Raw genomic sequence first — 26,306 nt, 5'->3', positions numbered from 1 at the left:
ATCAGCTCTTAGATTAAATTATTCTGAGTTATTTTTGTTGTTATATTTGTCCAGACAAATGTACCTTTAGTGGTACCAGGCATTAAAATGAACAAGAAATTGAAGAAAACAAGAGTGTTTTTTTTTATCCATGACCATGTAAGTGTTGTGTTATTGATTACTGATAGTTCCCTCCCTGTATCAGAGCCGCACATATATTATATTTATCTCTATTAATTCAGTTCCGGCGGTATGTTGTGAATGAGGTCGTTGTATAACCGCCATGTGACCAAGCTGAAGTCAGGTTGTAGGTGGAGGCTCACCTTAGAAACACAACCAGCTGCACGTCCGCGTTCCTCTGACGTCTCCATGGCAACGGCTTCTAGTGTTGATCATCCCAAGATGGCGGACGAGGAGAAAAGCACGTCGGTGAGTTCAGAGCCAAAGATTCTTCTTCTTTTAGTCCAGTCAACACAAACAGGCCGCTAAATGAAGAAACAGGGTGAGACGGGGGGCGAACGTAACGTCGGGCTGGAGCTCAGTTTTTATGTGACGCTTATTGTGACCGTTAGTTAGCCGCTATGCTAACCCAGTCTAAGTCGGAGCTAAGTTGATTAAAGCTACAGCTAACTAATACGACTGCTAACTAATACTACTGCTAACTGGGACTAATCTCAGTCATTCCAAGGACAAACAGAGAGCTAACGGCTGAAGCTACAGTCAGAAATACACTGTTCTACTTCACATACCGTCAGCCCACGCTTTATTCTGTAAGGCAGACAGCGTTATTAATATTCAGCTCTGCAGGAACAAACCACAGCTGTGCTATTAGCTTTGATTATGCTAAGAAATATATGCGATATTTATAAGACGGTGTATTTAAAAAAAACGCCACGGTTTGAACTAGAGGTGATCCACAAGTGATAGAAATATGGGGAATAAACATTGGAGACGGAAGGGATTGCGCATGCGCAGGTAGCCTAATATGAAGCAGCTGCTGTAAAAACAGTAGAACATGCATGTAATCGGTGCACAATCCTGGGTTTTAATTCTCTTTCCATTCAATCTGGGCCACAGAATTAAATTCTGACACCGTTTATAAAAGTGATAATTAGGGACACATTTCATTATATTTATTTATTGCTTTCTAAGTCTTACAAAGCTACCTGACACGTTAATATTAAAGAAAACTGCCATATTGTTTATCACATACATTTACCAGACTAATTTAAATGTTAATTCTAAAGCCGTGACGTTTCAAAGCTCTGGTCAAAGATGTGTAAATCAAGATTGCAATCATTACCCATAGACTGGATTTTAATTTGTGTCTTCATCCCTGGTTGTTCAAATGTGTTTCACTTTTGTCCGCTGTGATTTTACAACATTAGTAACTTTATAATGCTATACCTTCTTGCACAGGTCTCCCTCAAACAAAGTTTTTATTCTTAAGGACCCTCCTGGTTAAATAGAAGTAATGACTAACGTAAATATTAAGGTTAAACCACTACAGTACAGCTTGGGCATAGACTTCATTTGAACTTTGGGGGTGCACATTCATCTTTGCGCATCAAACCCTAAATTTTCTGCACCAGTTTATGGTATAAATGTCTTTTTATGTATGAAGGCAAAACAGAAATTCCAGGCACCAGGTTTCAAATCAGAATATAAAGAAATATAATGAGAATAATGTAGATTATCGCTGCTGTCAGCAAACATACAGGCATGATTTACTGTTCTGTCCTCATTGTTTTGGGACGTAACCTCCTATTTAAATGGTGCCTCTTCACATAGAACAGAACAGAACAGAATATTCTTTATTGTCATTATACAGTACAGTGTATAATGACATTGCAGAGTTTCTCCTTTTCAGTGTCAGGAATCACTGATAAACTCATTTATTTTCATTAATTCATAAGCCTCTGGACTTTCATAGTTTTTATGCGTTTCTGCTCACGTTTAGTACGTTTTGCATGTTGCCAACGTAACGCACACGCCTTTGTTTAACGTGATGAGGAAATAAAGCCAGGTCAGTGAGCAAAAACTTCGTCTACATAATAGACATTTACCTGACTAATTTAAACTTTACAATGTTCATTATTGTACAAGTTTGTCTGATTGACTTAAATATTAATGTTATATACTTTACTAAATATCCTGACTAATTTAAATTCAAGTTTGGAATCTACAAAATTAAACAAACAGCCCAAAAAAATTGGAATTAAAGAATCAGAATGGCACAGTGGTTGTCTTTTTAGAGATAACCTTAATCCATCGGGGCCTGTAGTGGCTTATTAACATTTACAACCTGCTGACTTGATGGATTGTACAGCACATGATTTATTTCCACCCAGGTGAGTGAAGAGCTTCTGCTAATAGTTCATTAAAAGCACTTTTCCTTTACTGGCATTACTCCTAAATAGAAGCGCACAATCACGTTGGTGCACTTTAAAAGTAATTTGAAAAAGGCACATGATTAAAGAGAATCTTTATTACGCTGCATATCGGTTCCTTACCAACTTAAAATCGTACCATGGACACTCCCAGCTGCACATTTTTTCTGCTACCTTTAAATGAACCATTTTTAAAAAGTATTTTACCAGAAACTGTTTTTTAAAGATAAGTTTAACACTGTTGTCTTTTTTTAAAAGCAGCACTGAATACTGTGATGTTATGAGGTTTCTGATTAATTAAATTAACATATTTGTCTCACAGCTTCTAGAACTCATTAATTTCCTCAACTTTCTTGAATGTAGAAATGAATTCATCGAAATGAGCACGGAGCTGAATCACCACGTCCCTGACAGCCAACCAAAAGTCTGCATCCCCTGATCAGAATCAAAAGCTTCTGGAGTGTCGTCCTTTTCTTCATTTGATTCCCTATTCAGAGCAGATAGAAGGAGAACTGAGCCTGTCTGCTGAAGACAAGCAGAAAAACATCAGCAGCCCACTCAGCAGCTTACAGTCCTACCTCTGATGAATGCCACCTTTTAAATGGAATCTTTATCCACAGTAAAAGCATCGGCAGACGCTTCGGGTCAGAGATGTTTGGTCCTTTTTGTCAGTAAATAAATATTGCACATATTGGAGAGGGCAAATGAACGTCTTCTTATTATACGGACATCAGATCAGACGGCTCCAAGAAGTCTTTATCGAGATCAGGGGCTTCAAATTCATCTTAGTTCAGGTTCCACATTCAGCCCAGTTTGATCTCCAGTGGACCGGACCAGTTTTTACTTCATGATCAAAACGACAAAAGTCATATAAAAAAAGACAAAAAAACAAGACGAAATATTGTGAAAATGAGACACAAAGAGAAAAACAATTAGACAAAAAAAATTACAAAGCGACAAAAAAATTGACCAGACAAAAAAAACACAAAATGACAGAAACAGCACCCAAAACAACGAATAAACAAAACACAAAATGACTACAACGAGAGAAAAAGACAAAAACGAGAAAGAAAACGACAAAAACATGAGAGAAACGATGAAAATCAGACAAAAAAGGCAAAAAAAAACTAAAAAAACGAGAAAATATGACAAAAATGAGACACAAAATGAAAAAAGAACAATCTAGTATTTTACTTTCTGATCCAAACAACTTTTCATGGTCTAGAAATGATTTTAAATTTATAGTTTTACTAATTTACAATCTGCAGTTAATGTCTTCTCTGGAGTTTTTCCACTTTGAGGGCCGGATTGGACCCTCTGGAGGACCACTTTTGGACCACGGGCCTCATGTTGGACAGCCTGCTGTAGATCTTTATATTGAGCTTAATGATGCAGATAAGATAAGAACATCTGACTGCTCTGTAGAACATTCCAGTCTGTGGGGCGAGGCTGGTCTGCTCATGATTCATGGAAACACTGACCGATAGATCGGCTACGTAACAACTCCAGCGTGTCGTTAAATATTTATCTGATTGTTTCTCCTGTGTTTCAGCTTCTCACTCCTGCTGAGGCCAAGAAACGCCGTGCACCCAAAGGTACGGTCAGACCGCTGCAGAGCATGTAACAGAGTGAATGAATGAATGTTTTCCCTCAGACATGAGAAAAAAAAACAAAGTAAGATATTCAAAACAAAACACAATAAAACAATAATAGCCCAACATATCCCAGAAGGAGCAGGACATCAGTCACTCAGTACTCCCACAGTTATTTATGGACATAAACAACATAGAAATGAATGACATAAATAAACATTGAATAATCAGTGTGTGTAAACCATATCTTTGTGCTGCTGTTAAACCGTGTGGTCCTCACTCCACATATTAAAAACAAAATGGCTTTAATGTTGGACCAAATCTGCCGTGTTATAATTTTAACCTTCCAGTTGTCTTCATCTACGGGCACAAAGAAATCTGAAAAAATCCAAAAAGTCAGCAAAAAAATTCCCTAAATTTCTGAAAATTTGCAAAACCTTCAGGAAGAAAATTTCAATAATTCCTTAAAAATTTCCCTTAAAAGATTTATTTTTAAAAAATCCCCCAAATTTGGCAAGAAAATTCTTGTAAATATTTTCAAAAAATGAGTAAAAATCTTCCAAAAAATCCTAAAAATATCTAAGGTGACTCCATGTATATCCATAGAACTTCTAATATTTTCTTTAAGAACATTCACATAAAAAATACCAAAATCCAGCGGAATTCACTGGATTTTGGTTGATTTTTATTTGAATGTTCTCAAAAACATTTTTTTAACATTTGTTTCTTTTTCACCAAAAAATGTTGAAAATATGGACATCAGAAGTTTCACTGTGAAAATATATTTTTTTCCACATTTTCAAACTTTGAAATGGGTCAGTTTGACCTGCAGGACGACACGAGGGTTAAAAGTAATCACCAGTATGATTTTGACTTGTGATTTTATATGTGTGAAAGGTGCTATAGAAATAGATTTTGCTTACTAAATGCTCTTTTCTAGTTCTGATAGTGACTGCAGTGAACATTTCTGTGTGTTGCTCAGATCTGGTAAAAGCAGTGAAGAGGACAGAATCTGGAGTGGTTTGTGGTCCAGGATGTGTTTTACTTTGAGTACTGAAATGCTTCAGATATTTAGTTTTGAACGTGTTTTACTTGAGATTTCCAGTTTATTTTATCATCTATTGTAACAACAAGAAACTTACTTCCATGAACTCTGTTTCCACCCCGTCTACCTGTATCTGTGCATGCATTTCCCTTTTACCAAACAGCATGAATTTAGCTTTACTAAAGTTTAATGATCATTTATTTATGTTAAGCCACTTTTTTCACTTTGAACATTTCACAGCTGATAATTCCCAGTAGCTTCTGTAAATCAGAAAGCCTTTCATTCTGCATATTCCCTTTCCAACACCCACAGTTCTGTCATTGATTAGTCTGACTGGAGAACAATAGTTTAGAGCTAATCGGCCTGCAGAGGGCGCTCTCACTCTTCTGTCTGTCGTCTGAAAGGAAGAAGCTCACACTGAGGCGTGTTCCACATATTTCTGAGTGGAAAATGTTTGTTGCTCATTAAGGATCTTTTGTCATCATAATTGTGGCCTAATGCCCCATTAACCAGCTCATGCTGAAGCCTGTAGATTAGGCCTTTTTGCTTTCCTTTTAGTGCTTTGTAATAATCATCAGCAGGCCCTCTGGAAGCAATTAAAGACATGCTATGGTGCGGCGTGACGTCGCGTTTCCCTGCAACGATCCTTCACGTGACACCAAACCCTGACTGCGACGTTCTGAAATCAGATGAAAAGTTAGTGTTAATGTTAGAGAAGATGTCTGAGGAACGAAGCAAGACAAGCAGAAGGTCAGGATTGGATTTTAACTGCTTCATGTGGTGGAGGTGAAACACTCACAGCTCCCTAAATAAGTCACATTTCAGGAACACGTCATCCTGGCAAAAACCTGAAAAAACACTCAAGCACTGAGGGTGTATGGAAAGGTGTAGATCATAGATTTGGCCCTCCTGTTGTCTTCATTTACGGGCACCAAAAATATAGTTTCTTTGTCTGAAAAAAAAAATCCAAAAATTCAGAAAAAAATCCTCAAATTTTTGAAAATTTGCAAAACCTTCAGGAAGAAAATTCCAATAATTCCTTAGAAGTTTTATTTTTAAAAAATCCCCCAAATTTGGCAAGAAAATTCTTGTAAATATTTTTTAAAAATCCTTAAAATATCTAAAGTGATTTCAGTAAAACTTCTGATATTTTCTGAACATTCACATAAAAATCAACCAAAATCCAGCGAAATTCGCTGGATTTTGGTTGATTTTTATGTGAATGTTCTTAAGAAACATTTTAACATTTCTCTTTTTTTCCACCGAAAAGTGTTCAAAAATTTCCCAAAAATGTTGAAAATGTGACACCAGAAGTTTCACTGTAAAAATATATTTTATTTCCACATTTTCAACATTTGAAACGGGTCAATTTTGACCCACAGGACGACACCAGGGTTAAAAGACATTAACGTAAAACACACCGAGGTAAAAATAAGGTGGATGTCAGGTGCATGTGCTTCATAGATTAATCTGCAGGGAATTGTGACTTTATTGTGCCGCACACATAAAATATTCATAAAACAAGTTCTCTCAGTATAAATTATGTGGCAGTTTGTTGCTGAGGATTCAAACTGTGACTGGGTGAAGAAATGTGGTCCAAAGTCACATAAATGCTACCAGCTTGTTACTCAGAAGTCCAAACATTTGTAATATCACATAAAAAGCAGCAAACCGCAGTTTAATTGTGCCCGTAAGCTACCAAAGTCCCACTTATTCTGGAATTACCATCATGAAATGTAATTAGGGTCATTTAATGCAAACTCAGTTGTGTTATGCACAACAAGTACATTATGTTATTTATTACATTTTTCCCTCATTCTTTGTGGTTAACACCCAGAAATCTGTGCCTGTCCACTGGAAAGACCTAAAAAAGCTTTAAAGCTGCAAATCAAACTGCCATAAGGTCCTGTCACCAATTTAACACAATCAAGTGTTACTTTCTTGACACTAATGTAGAAATCTGTCTTTTTTCCAGACACTGACACTCTTTTTTTCTGGCACATTTCTAAAAAAAACAGAGTTTCAGCAGCTCCATGTGAGACTAAATGACTTGACAAGATGAAGGCTTTTTGAAGTTTTTCTTTTTCTGGTGGTAGAACTTCCAAAATAATTTTCATCATAAATTTCATTACGTTCTCCCCATGTGTCTTTTGATCTCAGCAGGCGTCTCCTCTGCTCTTATCCCCTTTTAGCAGATGGTTGAGAGGCAGGGAAGGCAAAGCTGTCTTAGCTTTAGCCAGATCAAATATAACAATGAGAATATTCCTCCATGTTTGGGATGAACTTTTCCACAGGAGCACATTTAGGAGGCCTCCCGCTGGGCTCTTCTTCTCCTTTCTAACCGTCTTTCTGCAGTAGTTGTAGGAGTAGATGTCGCATCCCACCTCTCCTCTCCAAATCTGCTCTGGCTTTTTGAATGTGGACAGTGGAGCACCACAGGACCACAGCTGAAACCCGGAGACAAGAATATTATTGCTGTCTCAGCAGGAAGAAAGCGGATTAGGTCTCTACAAATAGGACCGTTCCGAATCTCGCCGCCGCCGACGTGTGAAGCAGCTCCACGCTCTGCGATGGAGAGGATTTCTGTGAAGTATCTGGAATAGGCTCCAGTTCTAGCAGCAAATCAGCAGAGCAGCGCTTGAAGTGCTGACAGATAAAAACAGAAGGAGCTTTGGTGTAATTCACACTGTATTTTTAACAGAGGCTCTTGGTTAATGATATCCCCCTCCTCCTCCATGTCAGCGGCATTCTGAGCCCGGCGCTTTATTTCACGTCGCTTCAATCTTATTTTTAGCCTCAGAGGAAGGTAGTAGGTGCAAGATAACAGGATTACCAGAATCAAACTTGCTTGAATTGGAATTACGTTTGCCTCCTTGTGAAATGAAATGTTGTACTCCACTGGGAAGGAGACCGGGAGCATTGTGGCTCTGTTCTCCAGGTTACCTAACCCTTCCTTAAGCTGGCTCTGCATTGTGCTGCTCTTTCCTCCAGCCTCCGTCTGAGAACGTCTCTATACCCTCTCTGTCTGTCACAAGCACCTGGCTTACCAGAGACATTGTTGCCCTGGCAACCAGAAGAATATCTCAACCTCCAGAGACGTAAAAAAAAAGAGACGGAAAGAAAACGCCGTGTTTGTAACATAAAACTTGCTTACAAGGTGACATTTGGAGCGGCTGGTGAATTGATTTAGTTTAGCCTGAGATTTGTGGTTGAAGTGTTAACATCCGTGTTCACCGTCACATCAAAGGCCCGCTGGTGATGCTTTCAGGGCGTCACATTAAAAAAGCCTGCATGCATTAGAAAACAGTAGTCTGAGCCGTCTGTTCATAAATGAAAACTCACTAACAAGCTGAGATTCACAGCCTGTCTGGTGACTTAAGTTTAGCCTCTGGATCTGTGTTCGCTGTCAGATGAGAGGCTCACTAATGGCTGCAAAAGGAGGGCACATTCAGGATTAATCATTCAGCTATCAGCTAAATAAGACATCGTTTACACAGTGAAGCATAATAAGATTAAAAATGAATGTTCATTTTATTCTGTTTGTCCGTCCAGCTCCAGAGCTTCCCATTGTGGAGAGGAGAAACTGGCTCATCCACCAGCACTACATCCGCAAGGATTATGAAACCTGCAAGGTAAAGCAGCTGCGTTCTCCCTGTGGTTAGTCTGACTCACTGTGGAAATAAATAGAATTCTACAGGTTCATTTAGCAGCTTTTATCCAAAGCAATCTGATAATGAGGGTAATTAAGTTACTATTCCACTAGCAGCTACTCAACTCGGTTTGGGTGGTTTTCCATTCCAGCAGAGTACCAAAAACATTTCACAGATTTCTGAAAATTTGCAAAACCTTCAGGAAGAAAATTCCAATAATTCCTTAAAAATTCTCTTAAAAGTTTTATCTAAAAAAAAACCCTTAAATTTGGCACGAAAATTCTTGTAAATATTTTCAAAAAATGAGTAAAAATGTTCCAAAAAAATCCTAAAACTATCTAAAGTGATTTCATACATATCAGTAAAACTTCTGTTTTCTTCAAGAACATTCACATAAAAATCAACCAAATCCAGTAAAATTTGCTGGATTTTGGTTGATTTTTATATTTACTGGTAGAAGATAAATAAATCTACATTAGTAAAAGGTATTGCTTCGGTGCTGTAAATTAGAAGGTTTAATTTACGTAAGGCGATGATGAGATGCTGGTGAAGACGTAGAGAACAGACTGTACTGTTCCTCTGTAAGCTGTAAGTCTCATCCAGGACTGCAGCCTGTTGAGGAGCTCATTCACCCTGCTGGTATTCAGCAGCCTCAGAATAATAGCTTTTCATTCTCCACATGTTGGAGAAAACGTTCAGCTCAGTTGTAGAAACCGTCTTCCATTCTGTGTCCTTGTAGGTGATCATCAAAGAGCAGCTGCAGGAGACTAATGGCATGTGTGAATACGCCATATATGTTCAAGGTGAGCCTTCACTGCCTCTCCCATTGTGTTTGCTCTTAATTAACAGCTCCAGGAAGCGATGCCAAAGCCCCCCCCCCCACTACATCATGTGGTTTTCCAAAATCTGCTTCATGGACCCCACGCTGTGCCTTTGATTCTTAATGTTTTTTTTCATCTCCTCTAGTAGATGAAGATCCTTTTTTGTGTGTGTTTTTATATCTTGCCACAGCATTAATCTTGCGTCTTGAGGGTAAGATCCAGCAGTCCCTGGAGCTGTTTCAGAGCTGTGCCATCCTTAATCCCAGCAGCACCGACAACCTCAAGCAAGTGGCCCGATCCCTGTGAGTGTGCAGCCTCCTCTTTAGCAAACTGTACGGACCTGTAAGAGACCCGGTCAGAGCTTTTACTGCCGATGCTGTGTGAAAAATGAACCCCCCCCCCCCCCCAGTGAGTGGAGGTGGGAGGAAGAGTTATTCAACATGCTGTGATTAAAATGGGTCAATTTCTGACATGGATTATTTTGTTTCTTCTTTCCGTAGGTTTCTTCTGGGGAAGCACAAAGCAGCTATTGAGTTCTATCACGAAGCTGCAAGGCTCAACGAGAAAGACTGGGTAAAAGAAGAGTTTCTGCTTTGTCTTTAAGTTTCTAAGGGAAAGTGTTTAGCAGCCCTGGAATTTTTTACTCTAAAAACACAGCATGAAGTTCTCAGAACAGATTCTCCCCACATTCAGGTTGGAAAAGCCCCGACTGAACCTCTTTTTCTCACTCGTACAACAATTTATCAGAAACAGCTTCATGGTTGCACTTCCACACTGACCCAGGGCTGTTTTACTGTGGAGACTCTGAACGTTGTGTTAAACTGGTGTGGCAGGACCATTAATCACTCTCACTGCTGGAAATGTAAACCATCCTCTCAGCCAGTGATACCGCTGAATTTGTATTCCACACAACTGTTATATTTGGAAATGACTTTGAACTCAGCCTGTTCAATTAGCGAGCGACAGCCATCCATGTCAAATGTGACGTCTTCTCACCCTAGGAGATCAGTCATAATCTGGGCATGTGCTACTTCTTCATCAAAGACTTCAAGAACGTAAGCGTGTTCATTTTAAAAGCAGTATTCAGTTTAAGCCGGAGTCACACAGAGAGGATTTAATCATTCTGATCTTCTGTCTGTCAGGCTGAGGAGCACCTGAACATCGCTCTCCAGATTAATAAACACGACAAGACGTTCATGATGCTGGGGAAGGTCCACCTGCTGGCCGGAGAAACCGACAAGGCCATCGAAGTCTACAAAAGAGCAGTGGAGTGAGTGAAGTTTATGTCTGCCTGTCTGTCTGCCTTCCTTCTTTCCTTCCCTCCTTCCTTCCTTCCTTCGTTCCTTCCTTCCTTCCTTCCTTCCTTCCTTCCTGCTTTCCTTCCTTCCTTCCTTCCTTCCTTCCTTCCTTCCTCCTTCCTTCCTTCTGCCTTCCTTCCTTCCTTCCTTCCTTCCTGCCTTCCTTCATTCCTGCCTTCCTTCCTTCCTGCCTTCCTTCCTGCCTTCCTTTCTGCCTGCCTGCCTGCCTTCCTTCCTGCCTGCCTGCCTTCCTTCCTTCCTTCCTTCCTTCCTTCCTTCCTTCCTTCCTGCTTTCCTTCCTTCCTTCCTTCCTTCCTTCCTTCCTTCCTGCCTGCCTTCCTTCCTTCCTGCCTTCCTGCCTGCCTGCCTTCCTTCCTTCCTTCCTTCCTTCCTTCCTTCCTTCCTTCCTTCCTTCCTGCCTTCCTGCCTTCCTGCCTGCCTGCCTTCCTTCCTTCCTTCCTTCCTTCCTGCCTTCCTTCCTTCCTGCCTTCCTTCCTTCCTTCCTGCCTTCCTGCCTTCCTTCCTTCCTGCCTTCCTGCCTTCCTTCCTTCCTTCCTTCCTTCCTTCCTTCCTGCCTGCCTGCCTTCCTTCCTTCCTTCCTTCCTGCTTCCTTCCTTCCTTCCTTCCTTCCTTCCTGCCTTCCTGCCTTCCTTCCTTCCTTCCTTCCTTCCTTCCTTCCTTCCTTCCTGCCTGCCTGCCTTCCTTCCTTCCTTCCTGCCTTCCTGCCTTCCTTCCTTCCTTCCTTCCTTCCTGCCTTCCTTCCTTCCTGCCTTCCTTCCTTCCTGCCTTCCTGCCTTCCTGCCTGCCTGCCTTCCTTCCTTCCTTCCTGCCTTCCTGCCTTCCTTCCTTCCTTCCTTCCTGCCTTCCTGCCTTCCTTCGTTCCTTCCTGCCTTCCTTCCTTCCTTCCTTCCTTCCTTCCTTCCTTCCTTCCTGCCTGCCTTCCTTCCTTCCTGCCTTCCTGCCTTCCTTCCTTCCTGCCTTCCTGCCTTCCTTCCTTCCTTCCTTCCTTCCTGCCTTCCTTCCTTCCTGCCTTCCTTCCTTCCTGCCTTCCTGCCTTCCTGCCTGCCTGCCTTCCTTCCTGCCTTCCTGCCTTCCTTCCTTCCTTCCTTCCTGCCTTCCTGCCTTCCTTCGTTCCTTCCTGCCTTCCTTCCTTCCTTCCTTCCTTCCTTCCTTCCTTCCTTCCTTCCTGCCTGCCTTCCTTCCTTCCTGCCTTCCTGCCTTCCTTCCTTCCTTCCTTCCTTCCTTCCTTCCTGCCTTCCTGCCTTCCTGCCTTCCTTCCTTCCTTCCTGCCTTCCTGCCTTCCTTCCTTCCTTCCTTCCTTCCTTCCTTCCTTCCTTCCTGCCTGCCTTCCTTCCTTCCTGCCTTCCTGCCTTCCTTCCTTCCTGCCTTCCTGCCTTCCTTCCTTCCTTCCTTCCTTCCTTCCTTCCTGCCTTCCTTCCTTCCTGCCTTCCTTCCTTCCTGCCTTCCTGCCTTCCTGCCTGCCTGCCTTCCTTCCTGCCTTCCTGCCTTCCTTCCTTCCTTCCTTCCTGCCTTCCTGCCTTCCTTCGTTCCTTCCTGCCTTCCTTCCTTCCTTCCTTCCTTCCTGCCTTCCTGCCTTCCTTCCTTCCTTCCTTCCTTCCTTCCTGCCTTCCTTCCTTCCTGCCTTCCTGCCTTCCTGCCTGCCTGCCTTCCTTCCTTCCTTCCTGCCTTCCTGCCTTCCTTCCTTCCTTCCTTCCTTCCTGCCTTCCTGCCTTCCTTCGTTCCTTCCTGCCTTCCTTCCTTCCTTCCTTCCTTCCTTCCTTCCTTCCTTCCTTCCTTCCTGCCTTCCTGCCTTCCTTCCTTCCTGCCTTCCTGCCTTCCTTCCTTCCTTCCTTCCTTCCTGCCTTCCTTCCTTCCTGCCTTCCTTCCTTCCTGCCTTCCTGCCTTCCTGCCTGCCTGCCTTCCTTCCTGCCTTCCTGCCTTCCTTCCTTCCTTCCTTCCTGCCTTCCTGCCTTCCTTCGTTCCTTCCTGCCTTCCTTCCTTCCTTCCTTCCTTCCTTCCTTCCTTCCTTCCTGCCTGCCTTCCTTCCTTCCTGCCTTCCTTCCTTCCTTCCTTCCTTCCTTCCTTCCTGCCTTCCTGCCTTCCTGCCTTCCTTCCTTCCTTCCTGCCTTCCTGCCTTCCTTCCTTCCTTCCTTCCTTCCTTCCTTCCTTCCTTCCTTCCTTCCTGCCTGCCTTCCTTCCTTCCTGCCTTCCTGCCTTCCTTCCTTCCTGCCTTCCTGCCTCCTTCCTTCCTTCCTTCCTTCCTGCCTTCCTTCCTTCCTGCCTTCCTTCCTTCCTGCCTTCCTGCCTTCCTGCCTGCCTGCCTTCCTTCCTGCCTTCCTGCCTTCCTTCCTTCCTTCCTTCCTGCCTTCCTGCCTTCCTTCGTTCCTTCCTGCCTTCCTTCCTTCCTTCCTTCCTTCCTGCCTTCCTGCCTTCCTTCCTTCCTTCCTTCCTTCCTTCCTGCCTTCCTGCCTTCCTGCCTTCCTTCCTTCCTTCCTGCCTTCCTTCCTTCCTTCCTTCCTTCCTTCCTTCCTTCCTTCCTGCTTTCCTTCCTTCCTTCCTTCCTTCCTTCCTTCCTGCCTGCCTTCCTTCCTTCCTTCAGACTTGGTTTCATATGTAGGAATCAGTCCAGTCGGGCTGCAGGGCTGAGCTCAGTCTCTTGCTGTTCTTCTTCAGAATCGCTCTCTGGTTCTGACATTTGTGGCTGTGTCACTAAAACTTGCTGTTGTGTTGTAAGGAGTAGTTTTAGCAGAGTTGTAGGTGAGCTGGTGTTGAAGCTGTAGCAGATGTTGTGAGTGGAGAGAGGCGAGACTTCATAGAGTCATATTTTAATTAGTAGAGGCACATCGAAGGATTATTTTCATGGAAAAAAACCCCATATAATTATGCTATTTTTGTAGTGATTTTAATAGAAGGAGGTGACTTTTAGGGGTGAAATCGATGACTGGTGAGTCTGTAATCAGTACGTTGTATGACTGACTACCACTGTGGTTCTGTGTGTGTTTTTAAATATTCTCCACCTACATATGCATCAATCTGTTTTAATTAATGTGTTTCAAGCTCAGCACAACATTTTCTTCATGATAGAATTCTGTCAATACATCCAAGCCGCCCCAGACTGCCATCACACATGCTCTTTCAGAGGCGGCTGGTTGCTTTTAACTTGTTCCATCTTCATTTATCTGATGATTTTCTGTCTCTGGAGCTCACTTCACTAAGTGGTCGTCCTTCGATCCCGCTCTCAGCTCCAGCTCCGGCACATTTTAATCCTTCTCTTCACGTCTGTATGAGTTCTGCTCCTTTCCCTCTTTATTCACATGTTGAATATTTAAACATTAGGCCACGGCACAAGTAAGGAAATGACAGCAGAGTCTGTAATAGAGCTCATTATGGCTGCCTCCTGTTGGGGGTAAATGAATTAATCAAGTTCTCCTATACTGGTGTCTCTTTTAATGAGCCGTACCACTGCGAGTCTTATTTTAGTGCCGATCCGAATCTTCTCCAGCGTTTTTGTTGGAGCCTCGTCCCCCCCCACAGGTCATAATTAATACTCCACAATTATGCTGTATCAAAGCCTGATTGAATAATCAGCAGATTCCCTGAATATCAGCGATGTTTGCTCAAGAGTAAGTGCTGGAATTAAATGTAATTACAGGCAGAGATAGAGTGACATTCTTCATTCACCTCAACCCACTATCTGTTTAGATAGACAGATAATAGATAGATTATAGACAGACAGACAGACAGACAGATGATAGATAAACAAACTTCTATTTGTGTCCCAAACGGTGACAGAAATTGTCCTTTGACAGGCTCCAACAATAAAAGTACAACATAAAAACACACTTAAGACACAACTTCACAAAGTAAAAACGTTGAAGAAATGTTGTATGTAGTGTTCAGTGTCTTTTCATTTTGTTAAGGGCGGTTACTGCAGTGGGGATAAAGGATTTTTACAGATGTTTGTTTATTTTTAAAATAGGACGGTTCGTATTCGTGAACATTTGTATGTAAATACAAGAGATCGTAGCCATGAGGATAGTTTCCATCTCCAGTCCCATTAGCAGGCTAGAAATAAAAAAAAATACAAATAACATAAAACCATAATGGAAGAAAGACATTAATAAAGCAAAGACAAGCAACAAACGATAACAGATTGCACTAGGCAGACTATTCCAGGTTTGATATGCAGGAAAATAGTAAATATCCCAGAAGCTCTTTTCCGAGAAGGTTCTGTGCGGTTACCTGTAGAGATGCTCTACGGAGCTTGACCGTGAGGAATTTAGCAAACCAGAACAGAATGTGTGTATTGTAAGATGGTATCCAGGTTTAATCGCTCATATTTGTTGCTTAGATTCTCTCCAGAGAACACGGATCTCCTGACTACTCTCGGGCTGCTGTTTCTGCAGGTCGGTGTCATCTTTTATCACCTTTTCAGTGATAGCATTGAGCACTGAAACATAAGAGTGACAGCAGTGTTTAACTGTTTTTGTCAGCTCGGGAAATACCAAAAAGCATTTGAGCACCTCGGGAACGCCCTCACTTTTGACCCCAACAATTATAAGGTATGTGGGCTCTGGAACAAACATCACACTCAGGCATAAATTCAGTTTGTTATTCAGCTACTGGAGCACAGTGAGAGGGACTTTTTAAAGCAGCTCATATCGGGTTAGTCACTGTCAGATGTTGCAGTCGTACTTTCATCTTTCATCAAGGTTCCATCTTGCTTTAATACCTCTCTAATCATTGTTTTTCTTCCCAGGCCATCCTGGCTGCAGGCAGCATGATGCAGACCCACGGTGACTTTGATGTGGCCATGAACAAGTACAGAGTTGCAGCTTGTGCCGTGCCCGAGAGCCCTCCTCTCTGGAACAACATCGGCATGTGCTTCTTTGGCAAAAAGAAATACGTCGCTGTGAGTAATGCTGTTTTCCAGTTGAGGACTAGAAAACTGCTGAGACAAACGCACAAATCAGGGCAGCTCGCTATAATTTGTGCACCAACCTTGGACTGGACCTTTAATCTTTATAGAAAACACGGTTCAGGCACTTTATACTGCAGTACTATAAACAGGCCTGTGTGGTTTCAGTACAGTATTCAACAGAAAAGCTTTCCTCAGACCAGCAGATCAATTACCCCAAAGTTATTCATCAAAGAAGATATTAAAGCTACTAATCAGTGTGAGAGCAGAGATACAGCAGGTACAGTTAAAGTTATTCATATCCACGCCAAATATCGATTAAAGGTGGAAAATGGCATAAACAAGTGAGAAAGAGGGTAGGACGCTGTGTTACACCTGTTACTGAGTCATTTTTACAACTTTTCAAGGTTTTTCTTTACACAGTTACATGGCTGAAACGATTCCTCCAGTTATTCGATTACTAAAATTCTCTGAATGACACACCCAGGTCACTAACTGGCAGACGGCAGTCCAGACCCAGACTTCATCTGACTTTACATTTGATGGGACGTTCCCGTTTTAACCGGTGCAGCTTTCCTAGTGTTTACGGTGTTTAGCAGCTCAGAGGCAGTTTAGCATAACCAGACTTTCTTTGTGGAATTGGGCTCGATAAAAACTAAACCCTCAGTCAGAATTAACGGGTATGAAGGAGATTTTCAACTTTCTTTGTTAACTCAGACTTTCTGTTTCAAACTTGTCACACAAACTGGAGCATTTAACGATCATTTGACCCGTTTCCTGCGCCAAATAAACCAATCGCTAACAGGCTGTTTTAATAGAGAACAATGAGGAAAATATAAATGTGTGACAGTAAAAAACGCTGCGACTGGAAATTATGTTAGACAGGAATGCTGACCGAACATTAAAACATATTTATGGGATTTCTGAATCGCCAGCTACACACGTGGACAAAATTGTTGGTACCCCTCAGTTAAAGAAGGAAAAACCCACAATTCTCACTGAAATCACTTGAAACTCACAAAAGTAACAATAAATAAAAATTTATTGAAAATTAAATAATCAAAAACAGCCATTACTTTTGAATTGTTGATTAACATAATTATTTAAAAAACAAACTAATGAAACAGGCCTGGACAAAAATGATGGTATCTCTATAAAAGATTGAAAACTATTTGACCAGAGTGACATGATTAACTCAGGTGTGTCATTTAATTGACATCACAGGTGTTTCCAAACTCATAATCAGTCAGTCTGCCTATTTAAAGGGAGACAAGTAGTCACCCTGCTGTTTGGTGAAAAGGTGTGTACCACACTGAACATGGACAACAGAAAGCGAAGGAGAGAATTGTCCCAGGACATCCGAAAAAAAATGATAGACAAACATCTTAAAGGTAAAGGCTATAAGACCATCTCTAAACAGCTTGAAGTTCCTGTGACAACAGTGGCTCATATTATTCAGAAGTTCAAGACCCACGGGACAGTAGCCAACCTCCCTGGACGTGGCCGCAAGAGGAAAATTGATGACAAATTGAAGAGACGGATCGTTGGAATTGTATCCAAAGAGCCCAGAGCAACCTCCAAAGAAATTAAAGGTGAACTCCAAGGCCAAGGTACATCAGTGTCAGATCGCACCATTCGTCGTTGTTTGAGCCAAAGTGGACTTCATGGGAGACGACCAAGGAGGACACCACTGCTGAAAAAAACTCATAAAAAGCCAGACTGGAATTTGCTAAAATCCATGTTGACAAGCCACAAAGCTTCTGGGAGAATGTCCTTTGGACAGATGAGACCAAACTGGAGCTTTTTGGTAAGGCACATCAACTCTATGTTCATAGACTCAAAAACCAAGCATACGAAGAAAAGAACACTGTCCCTACGGTGAAACATGGAGGAGGCTCAGTAATGTTTTGGGGCTGCTTTGCTGCATCTGGCACAGGGTGTCTTGAAAGTGTGCAAGGTACGATGAAATCTGAAGACTATCAAGGCATTCTGGAGAGAAATGTGCTGCCTAGTGTCAGAAAGCTTGGTCTCAGTCGCAGGTCATGGGTCTTCCAACAGGACAACGATCCAAAACACACAGCCAAAAACACCCAAGAATGGCTGAGAGAAAAGCGTTGGACTATTCTAAAGTGGCCTTCTATGAGCCCAGATCTGAATCCCATTGAACATATGTGGAAGGAGCTGAAACATGCCATTTGGAGAAGACACCCATCGAACCTGAGACAACTGGAGCTGTTTGCTCATGAGGAGTGGGCCAAAATACCTGTTGACAGCTGCAGAACGCTCATTGACAAATACAGAAATCGTTTAATTGCAGTGATTGCCTCAAAAGGTTGTGCAACAAAATATTAAGTTATGGGTACCATCATTTTTGTCCAGCCCTATTTCATTAGTTTGTTTTTTTAAATAATTATGTTAATCAACAATTCAAAAGTAATGGCTGATTTTGATTATTTAATTTTCAATAATTTTTTATTTATTGTTACTTTTGTGAGTTTCAAGTGATTTCAGTGAGAATTGTGGGTTTTTCCTTCTTTAACTGAGGGGTACCAACAATTTTGTCCACGTGTGTAAATACGTGTGGGTTCCAGCGGTTTGGAGCTTCAGCGGAACACTAAAATACACAGCAGGGGGCCTTCCACCACAACACAGAGCACTCATTTCCACATTTCATGCTGTAATGCACGTGTCAAGCACGGAATCCGACTACTCGATTAATCACCAGAATAATCTACAGAATACTCGATTACTAAAATAGTTGATAACTGCAGCCTCACATTGTTATAAAAATAATTGATAGTATATACAGCGTTCTAATGCACGACCAACATAGAACAGCTGATGCAGTGGTTCTCTACTCAGACATGGCTGCAATCAAAGAGCTGAGTGAGCCTGATAATGGAGCCCATCAGTTGGAGAGTGTAGCTGCTCACAGGACGGGAAGGCCATGAGGACACAGCCAAGTGTTTTCAAGAGCCAGTTTCAAAAGTTCAACGAGGTCCAAACTGTGAGAAATGTCACAAGTTGTGCTAGGAAGCAAAAAGTAACTCCTCAGTTTGTAAGAATGATGATGCAAGAGGCCAAGAAGGATCAGCACCAAGACCTCCATGATGAATCTGAGACATTCTGGTTCCAACATCTCAATGAAACACTTAACATGTCTCGTCTCCATGGATGCCGGCCACAGAGGACTCCACTTCTCCAAGACAGACAGACAGAAGCTCATCTGGACAAAGAAGAAAGCTTCAGATTCAGTTCTGTGGTTGGATAACATCAATATTTAGATGTTTGGATATGTGGCTTTCATTTGGTGAAACAAACCCCAACAGCACCATGTCCATCCACAGTCAGGCACGGTGGTGGAAATGGAATATTCTGGGATGGTTCTCAGCCAATAGGCTATGCAACATTTTCAGAGTAAACAGCATCATGAGAAAAGGAAGACGACATTCAGATTCTGAAGGAAACATCAGGCAGTCTGCAGAAAAACACGGCTTTAGGCAGCATTGGACCAACATAGTGATCTGAAACATCCAGTCAAAGCGGTCTAGAAATGGTTGACAGAAGACAGTCTGAACATTCTGGAGTCTGGACCTGAATCCATGGAGGATCTGAGGAGGAACTGAGGACCAGAGAGACGGCAGAGAAACCTTCAGCCTGGAGAGCATCAGAATAAGAGTGGAACCAAATAAGACAGAAAGCATCTACCAGAAGTGTTTGGTGGAACATAGAGGTTTTACAGACAAATGGCATGAATGACTGTTTACATGACACATTTATGAAAAAGGTAAAAACACAGAAACATGAACATGTGTGGCACAATATCCAATAACTTTAGTCAGAAGAAACCTATTGATCAATTAAAAATTGTAACTTTATGACCAGTATGAATACTTTACAGCTCATATGTACAGTAAATAATAATAAGTGTATATATTTCTACTTAATGTGGTCTTTGTTTCCCTGAAGTGTTATGAATCCACTCTTTCTCAGAATCTGCTGTTCCTGAGGTTGTTTTCCTTCATACATTATGAACATATTTGTGTAGCGGTACTGAGACTTCCCTCTTCCTTTCTTCCTGCAGGCCATCAGCTGCCTGAAGCGAGCCCACTACTTGTCTCCTTTTGACTGGAAAGTGTTGTACAACCTGGGACTGGTCCACCTGACCATGCAGCAGTACGCCTCCGCCTTCCACTTCCTCAGCGCAGCCATCAATCTGAACCCACGGATGGGGGAGCTCTACATGCTGCTGGCAGGTACTGAAGAGAAAACAATGAGTCAGTCATGATGAGCAAATCTGTGGCAGCGGTTTGATTTGTACTTTATCCAAACATTCTGCTGCTGATGTCTCTTTGATTTTAGCATTTTCAAGAAGCTCAACATGTTGACGCCGTTTGCTTGTTCTACGTTTCTGGTAACTGACAGTACTTCTCTCAAATATGTGTGACTCTCAGTGGCTCTGACCAACCTGGAGGACGTGGAGAACGCCACCAGAGCGTATGAACAAGCTGTGACTCTGGACGAGTAAGCCGCCTGACGTCTTACCTCAGATATTCTATTAAACTTTAGTTGAAAAGGTATCAGTTCATTGATTTTTTTTTCTCTTTCTCTCTTCCTTGGTGATCAATTTCCTACAGATCGAACCCTCTGGTAAACCTGAACTTTGCAATCTTCCTCTATAATCACGGCGACAAGAAGGGAGCTCTGGATCAATATCAGGAGATGGAGAGGAAAGTCAACCTGCTTCGAGACGGCAGCAGCAACTTTGAATTTGATTCTGAGGTAAAATAGATCCTGTTGTTCATTTCTGTAAAGCAGGGGAGTCAAACTCATCTTAGTCCAGGTTCCACATTCAGCCCAGTCTGATCTCCAGTGGACCGGACCAGTGAAACCACCTCTAAATAACCACAACTCCTATTGGTTCCTTTGTTTTAGTGCAAAAATGTTCACATTTAAGGAATTACCTTTCTACAAAACATTATGAACAAACTGAATAAAATACATTCTATTTCAACAACATGCTTTTGGCCCGCGGGCTTCATGTTGGACACCCCTGCTATAAAGCAGAGGCTGTATATAAAACACTGTGACACCATCCAGTGGTTTGTGCACTACGGTTCTGGAGCCTCAAGTTTGGAATTTCCTTGTTGCTGTTTCCTTTTTTTTTAATACATGAGGACAGATTGCTTGCCTGTATTGTAGCAATAAAGCATACCCACCTTTATCATCTATTTTACACTCAATGGCTTCATAATTTACTGAATTAGCATCGTGTTGCTTTAAAGGAGACTTTAAACTGGTAGCAGAGACCACGACCTCATTACGAAAATGTTTAGTGAAGTAACAAATCAAAGAAGAAGTTGGGTGATTTCCTAATAGACTGAGGCTTGTTTTTTAGCCAGAGGAGGTGCCCTCTGCTGGCCATTAGCATGAATGCAGCTTTAGCACACTTTCACACTGGCTTCACTTCTTTGACTTCAAACTCCGTCCATCTTTGATCTACAGTCTCTGGAGGCAGCTGTCCTTACTTTTTTTCTTTTACCCACTACCAGCTGATGGACATGGCTCAGAAGATGGGAGCTGCCCTGCAGGTAACAGAAAGTCTGGTGTGGACCAAACCAGGCAAAGACTCTAAATCCAAACCAAGTTCAGCAGCGTCCACCAAAACCCCTGGAGCTCCTCTGGGTATGAACCAGGCCCTGGGTCAGGCCATGTCCTCAGCAGCAAGCTACAGCAAGAACATCCAGCTGCCAACAGGTAGGCTGTGGTCTGGATAAAATGTCTGATAATAATCATCAAAACCCGAGAAATCCAACCAGAAATTCAAAATGAGGATAAAAATATTCCTCCCTGAAGTCCAGTGTAGCCTCACACATTTCACAGCCTCCGCCTCCTTCCACTTTTTCATTTGAGATGAGAACATAAAAATACCTCTTCCATGTGTATTCTCAGTCCCTCAGCGCTGGAGCAGATTGAATACATGGGTTCAGGCAGAATGGAAAATGTGAAAAAGAAGCTCACCTCTCGTCTGTGTACTGTATTTTTTTGCCACAAAAGAAGCTCAATAGTGTGGAGAAATGGCACGGCGGTAAGCTTCTAAATTCATGTTACAGTGAAGTGATTGCAGCGGCTTCCAGCTCTCAGAGGTGAGTGGACACGAGGGCTTTTCTTCTCCAGAGCTTCATACGGGCTGCTATTCCACCACTTAGTGAATAACACCAGAACAATGCATCCATGCTCGGTAACAACAGTGTTTTACATAATTACACATCTCTGACAGGCTTTCTAACACTCAGCAGCAAATGTTTAACTACCAGATAGTTTGAATATAGACATGTAGAATGTAAATATTCTGGATTTACAGTCGGTTCATGTGAAGCTCTATGAAAACTCCTGTTTATGGAAACCAGATTAACGCTAAACTTGTCTTGGGTTTATACAGAAGTTAGACTACAATGTGTGTCCACAGTTAAATGCTGTTAACCCTCCTGTTGTCTTCATTTACGGGCACCAAAAAATACTTTCCTCGTCTCAAAAAAATTCAAAAATTCAGCAAAAAAAATCCACAATTTTTTGAAAATTTACAAAAAATTCAGGAAGAAAATTCCAATAATTCCTTAAAAGTTTCCCTTAAAAATTTTATTTTAAAAAATCCCCCAAATGTGGCAAGAAAATTCTTGTAAATATTTTCAAAAAATGGGTAAAAATCCTAAAAATATCTAAAGTGATTACATGTATATCAGTAAAACTTCTGATATTTTATTTAGGAACATTCACAAAAAAACTGAATGAAACATTTTTAGCATTTCTTTTTTTCCACCCAAAAATGTTCAAAGATTTCCCAAAAATGTTGAAAATGTGGACATCGGTTTGACCTACATGACGACATGAGGGTTCAGAAACCAGTTTAAATGAATGAAAACAAAGATGAGTTGTGATGGTTCTGCAGGTAATCAGCAGCTTTCTGCAGCACATCACCCAGGGAGCTGCTATAAAAGCTGAGAACAGTTTAGCCGATGGGCAGATTGAGTTGCTACAGATGTCACAGATCATCAGAATGATTCTGCTTGAAGCTCCAACAACTTTTTAATGAGATGGAATGACACTATTTAACCAGGATGGTTTAAATCACACATCTGTGGAAGTCACAGCAGGAAAATGTGAACCTGGATCTCTTACGTTGGCATTTCTGGGGCAGATTTCACCTGAAAAAGAAGCAGCGTATCTCTGGAGACTCTAATTAAATAGAGGTTAAATCCACTTTACATCCATGTATGTTAATGGCTTCAGTCTGTCATTTTATTTGTGTTGCCATCACATTATGCATGGGGCAATTTGTACGTATTAACTGATGCTATTCCAGAAAAATGTCTCCCAAAGTGTAGACACACAGAATGGTGTTTATTTGTGCGTATTTATTAGATTTAAGGCTATTTAAATATTGAACCGCTGCTGTTTGCTTTCTAAAGGTGTGGCTGCATCAGACAGACAAGAACAAATACACATTACGGTTTTTTTGTTTGTTGTTTACAAGAAAAACTAACGGAGCTAAATTCTATCAAAATGTCTTATTTTTATGGAACCAATCAGCTTTATGTTTTTAATGACTTTTTTAGGATGTGTTTAGTTTTATGGCTGTGATTGGACTCAAAGAAATTACATCTGAAGTCCTAAAAGTGATTCTAAAGGAAATATTTTACAAACGTGTGGAGCGTCCCTAAACTTTTTTCCACCGCTGGACATGTCATGACACCAAAACATATTTCTCACTTTTTGTTGGGTTTGGGGCTTTTTATTTTACATTTTTAGGTTTTTACTTCCTGGACAGCCGAGGCGCTTCGTGAGTGCTTCATAAAGTTCTCATTCTAACCTGGAAACAAGGACAGAACTCCCATTTTCTACATAGAAGGCTTTATAGGATACAGTTATGCCCCATAATGGGAGTTCTGCTTTGTTTCACACCTGACTGTAACACACTTCAGGGTCTGGCACTCTGAAGTGTGGACATCTTCCCAGTGTGTAGGAGAGCTAGCCTAGCTGCTCTAGACCCAGCTCTTAAGACACAAGGGTCTAGGAACCCTCGACAGGGAGGGAGGCGGGCTAAAAGGTTGTCTATCAAATCCTTCTGCAGCAATTGGGTAGGTATACAACCAATCAGCGCAACGAATAGGCTGACGTAGTTCCTAGAGCACCAGTGGATTGTGGCTAAGTCCCATTAGCTTCCCAACCAGCGGAGCTAACTGGTATATTAAGGATTTGCCATATCCCGTCGGCATAAGTCCAAATACGTCTTTCTTCTCAATGAAACACTTCAGTGCCGTCCTTTGTTTATCTTTCAAGTTGAATTTTAGCTTCAAATCTTTAAGGGCTGTGGCCAAAGCCGAGTCCAAAGATAACTGTTTATTGTGCGCCGGTTGTTTCTGTCAGAATCGTGGCGCCTCTGTCGTCACTTAGTTACGCCGCCTTCTGACTCTACACTTCATGGTGATTGGTCCGGCCAGTTTTAGGAGCATCCAGCCTCGAGCCTTATGGAGGGTAACTAGACCCACCCTGGCAGAGAATTAAATTCGTTGCCGTGGGTTGTCTAGCGCGGCTAGGCTATAGGAGAGCCTAATTTGGCCACTAAAATCACTAATATTGTGAAACGGTGAAAAACATTTGACTTTTTGTGGACAGATAGTATACAGTTATGCTCCATAGTGGAAATTACGCCCCTTTGTTTGAGGCCACTCTTGTATATTTAGAGTTTAATTTAGACAAACAGCTACAAGCAGTTTGCACTCAGATGTAAACTTCTTCTCTCCCATGCATCAAGGCCTGTTGTTTGTTCACTTCCTGGCTTCCTCTTGTTTAACGTCAGGATGCTTACCTGTGGATAATTCGGTCAAAGTCTGCAGAAACTCACAGAATGTCTCAGAGAGTCCTCATGTTTAAGCCTCAGCTCACTTGACTGTAACACGCTTCAAGGTCTGTAAATGTGGATGTTAGGATTTAACCTCTTTCAAGTGTGTGGGAGAACGTCAGCCGGCCACTAAACACAAACAATGAGGAAGGCCCTCTGTAGAGACATTACAGGGCAAAGCTTCAGTTTAAGGCAGCAGAAGCACAAGGAGTCTTATTTTCAGCTCATTTCACACAAAGAAAAGCAGAAATATGTGTATTCTATTTTGATGAAGCAAATATCACACACCTTCTACTACAGAGACCTTCTAGTGTCACTCCTTCATTCCATGTCCCACGGTTCTCCACAGTTCTTTAATCTTCTGTCGGACCTCCTCTTACCTTTTGTTGCCACACCTTTGCTGTTTGCATCTGTCCACCAGACCTCCTGATTCAGCCACCTTTTGTTGTATTACCCTCTGTTACTGACTGCCAACCAAACTAACCACTATCCATCCTTATATTTACATACGCCCCCCTCCCTACCGATAAAGTGTGGACTCTCTAAGTGTTCTTGGTCGGTTTCCCTTCACAGACTCACACTTTGTGCTGGTCAGCCCACCGTATGCTGGAGGACCAATAATCACCTCATCACAGCAAACTGTGAAGGGCAGAGAGCGACATTTCTGCAACAGTTTCAACCAAGAAATGCCCCAAAATTTGTCCCACTGAACCTTTAATTTAGAGTCTGATTCAGGTTCGATCCCGCTTTATATTCTATAATTTAGTTTATCAGACGCTTTTATCCAAAGTAACGTACATCTGAGAGGAGATACAACACAAACAAGGAACTAGTCAGGAGAAAACTCCCTGGATTAGAGCCATGGAACAAGTTAAAGTATAATAATAGGACCGTGGTGTCTGCATAACAGGCAGACAGAACGATAGAATGCAAAGGTGTGGATGCTCATAATTCAGTCCAGTTACAGGACAATTAAAGACCTTTTCCTTTCCGCTCTTACTGGAACAAATTATCTTCAGCTCTCCTGTTCTTTCCAGGTGTTTCCAAAAACCCCTCCACAGCCCCGGACCTGGAGCCCGATGTGGAAGACGCCCCCAGTCCACCCAGCGACCCCCCAGGATCCCCAGAACCTGTAGAACCAGACGAGTCCAAACCCAGAAGCTCCAAGAGGAGATCTAAGGTGGAGGAATGAGTTTAAAGAGCGGCTCCACGTGTTCATCTCATCACTCTCATGTTTTAGAGGGAAATCCTTTACCAAGCTGCTGTGTTTGTGCTTTTCTAGCTCATTGTAGTTTACATGAAGCTCTGGGTTGTAGAAACAGAAACTTCATCTACTTTCCACTGAAAAGGGCAAGGTTCCATCTGTCATGTTTATCTGCATCACTTCCTGTCACTTTGAACCAAACCTCTGAGGTAACAGAGGGATTTTTGTACTTGTCTGCAGATGTGGCAGGTTGGAAAAGAACGTCTCTTTTCAACAAAAACCGTAGGTGGAGTCGTTAATATCTAGATGAGCAATAAAGTTCTGGTGTTGGCATTCCTAAACGCTCCAGAAGGAAGCGCTGAGACAATCACTGCTGGAACGAGAAGCTCTGAATGTTTGTACGATAGGACCCGAGTGTAAATAGAGAAACAGGTTTTTATATGTTGATGAATGTTACGTTTATAGAGAGTTCTGTATTTAAGATTAAAAAAGAGACTTTAAATGAAA

General features: G+C 41.9%; 1 protein-coding gene across 2 annotated transcripts; it reads left to right on the top strand.

The window, feature by feature from the left end:
- Nucleotides 1-333: 333 nt before the first annotated feature.
- On the top strand, nucleotides 334-26,306 carry bbs4 (Bardet-Biedl syndrome 4). 2 transcript variants are annotated; one of them, XM_022210460.2, is made up of 16 exons: nucleotides 334-408; nucleotides 3,922-3,964; nucleotides 8,559-8,638; nucleotides 9,396-9,459; nucleotides 9,668-9,779; nucleotides 9,978-10,050; nucleotides 10,479-10,532; nucleotides 10,620-10,747; nucleotides 15,127-15,181; nucleotides 15,269-15,337; nucleotides 15,535-15,687; nucleotides 19,778-19,949; nucleotides 20,148-20,217; nucleotides 20,331-20,475; nucleotides 21,246-21,450; nucleotides 25,633-26,306. In XM_022210460.2, the coding sequence occupies exons 1-16, from the start codon at nucleotides 349-351 to the stop codon at nucleotides 25,785-25,787; spliced, it is 1,638 nt and encodes a 545-aa protein (XP_022066152.2). In that variant the 5' UTR covers nucleotides 334-348; the 3' UTR covers nucleotides 25,788-26,306. The 2 variants fall into 2 exon arrangements, with proteins under 2 accessions (XP_022066152.2, XP_051792676.1); XM_051936716.1 differs by lacking the exons at nucleotides 334-408; nucleotides 3,922-3,964 and adding an exon at nucleotides 4,873-4,981.

Source organism: Acanthochromis polyacanthus, chromosome 2 (genome assembly GCF_021347895.1).
Source record: "Acanthochromis polyacanthus isolate Apoly-LR-REF ecotype Palm Island chromosome 2, KAUST_Apoly_ChrSc, whole genome shotgun sequence".
Classification (NCBI taxonomy): domain Eukaryota; kingdom Metazoa; phylum Chordata; class Actinopteri; family Pomacentridae; genus Acanthochromis; species Acanthochromis polyacanthus.
This window is presented reverse-complemented; position numbering and strand designations above follow the sequence as displayed.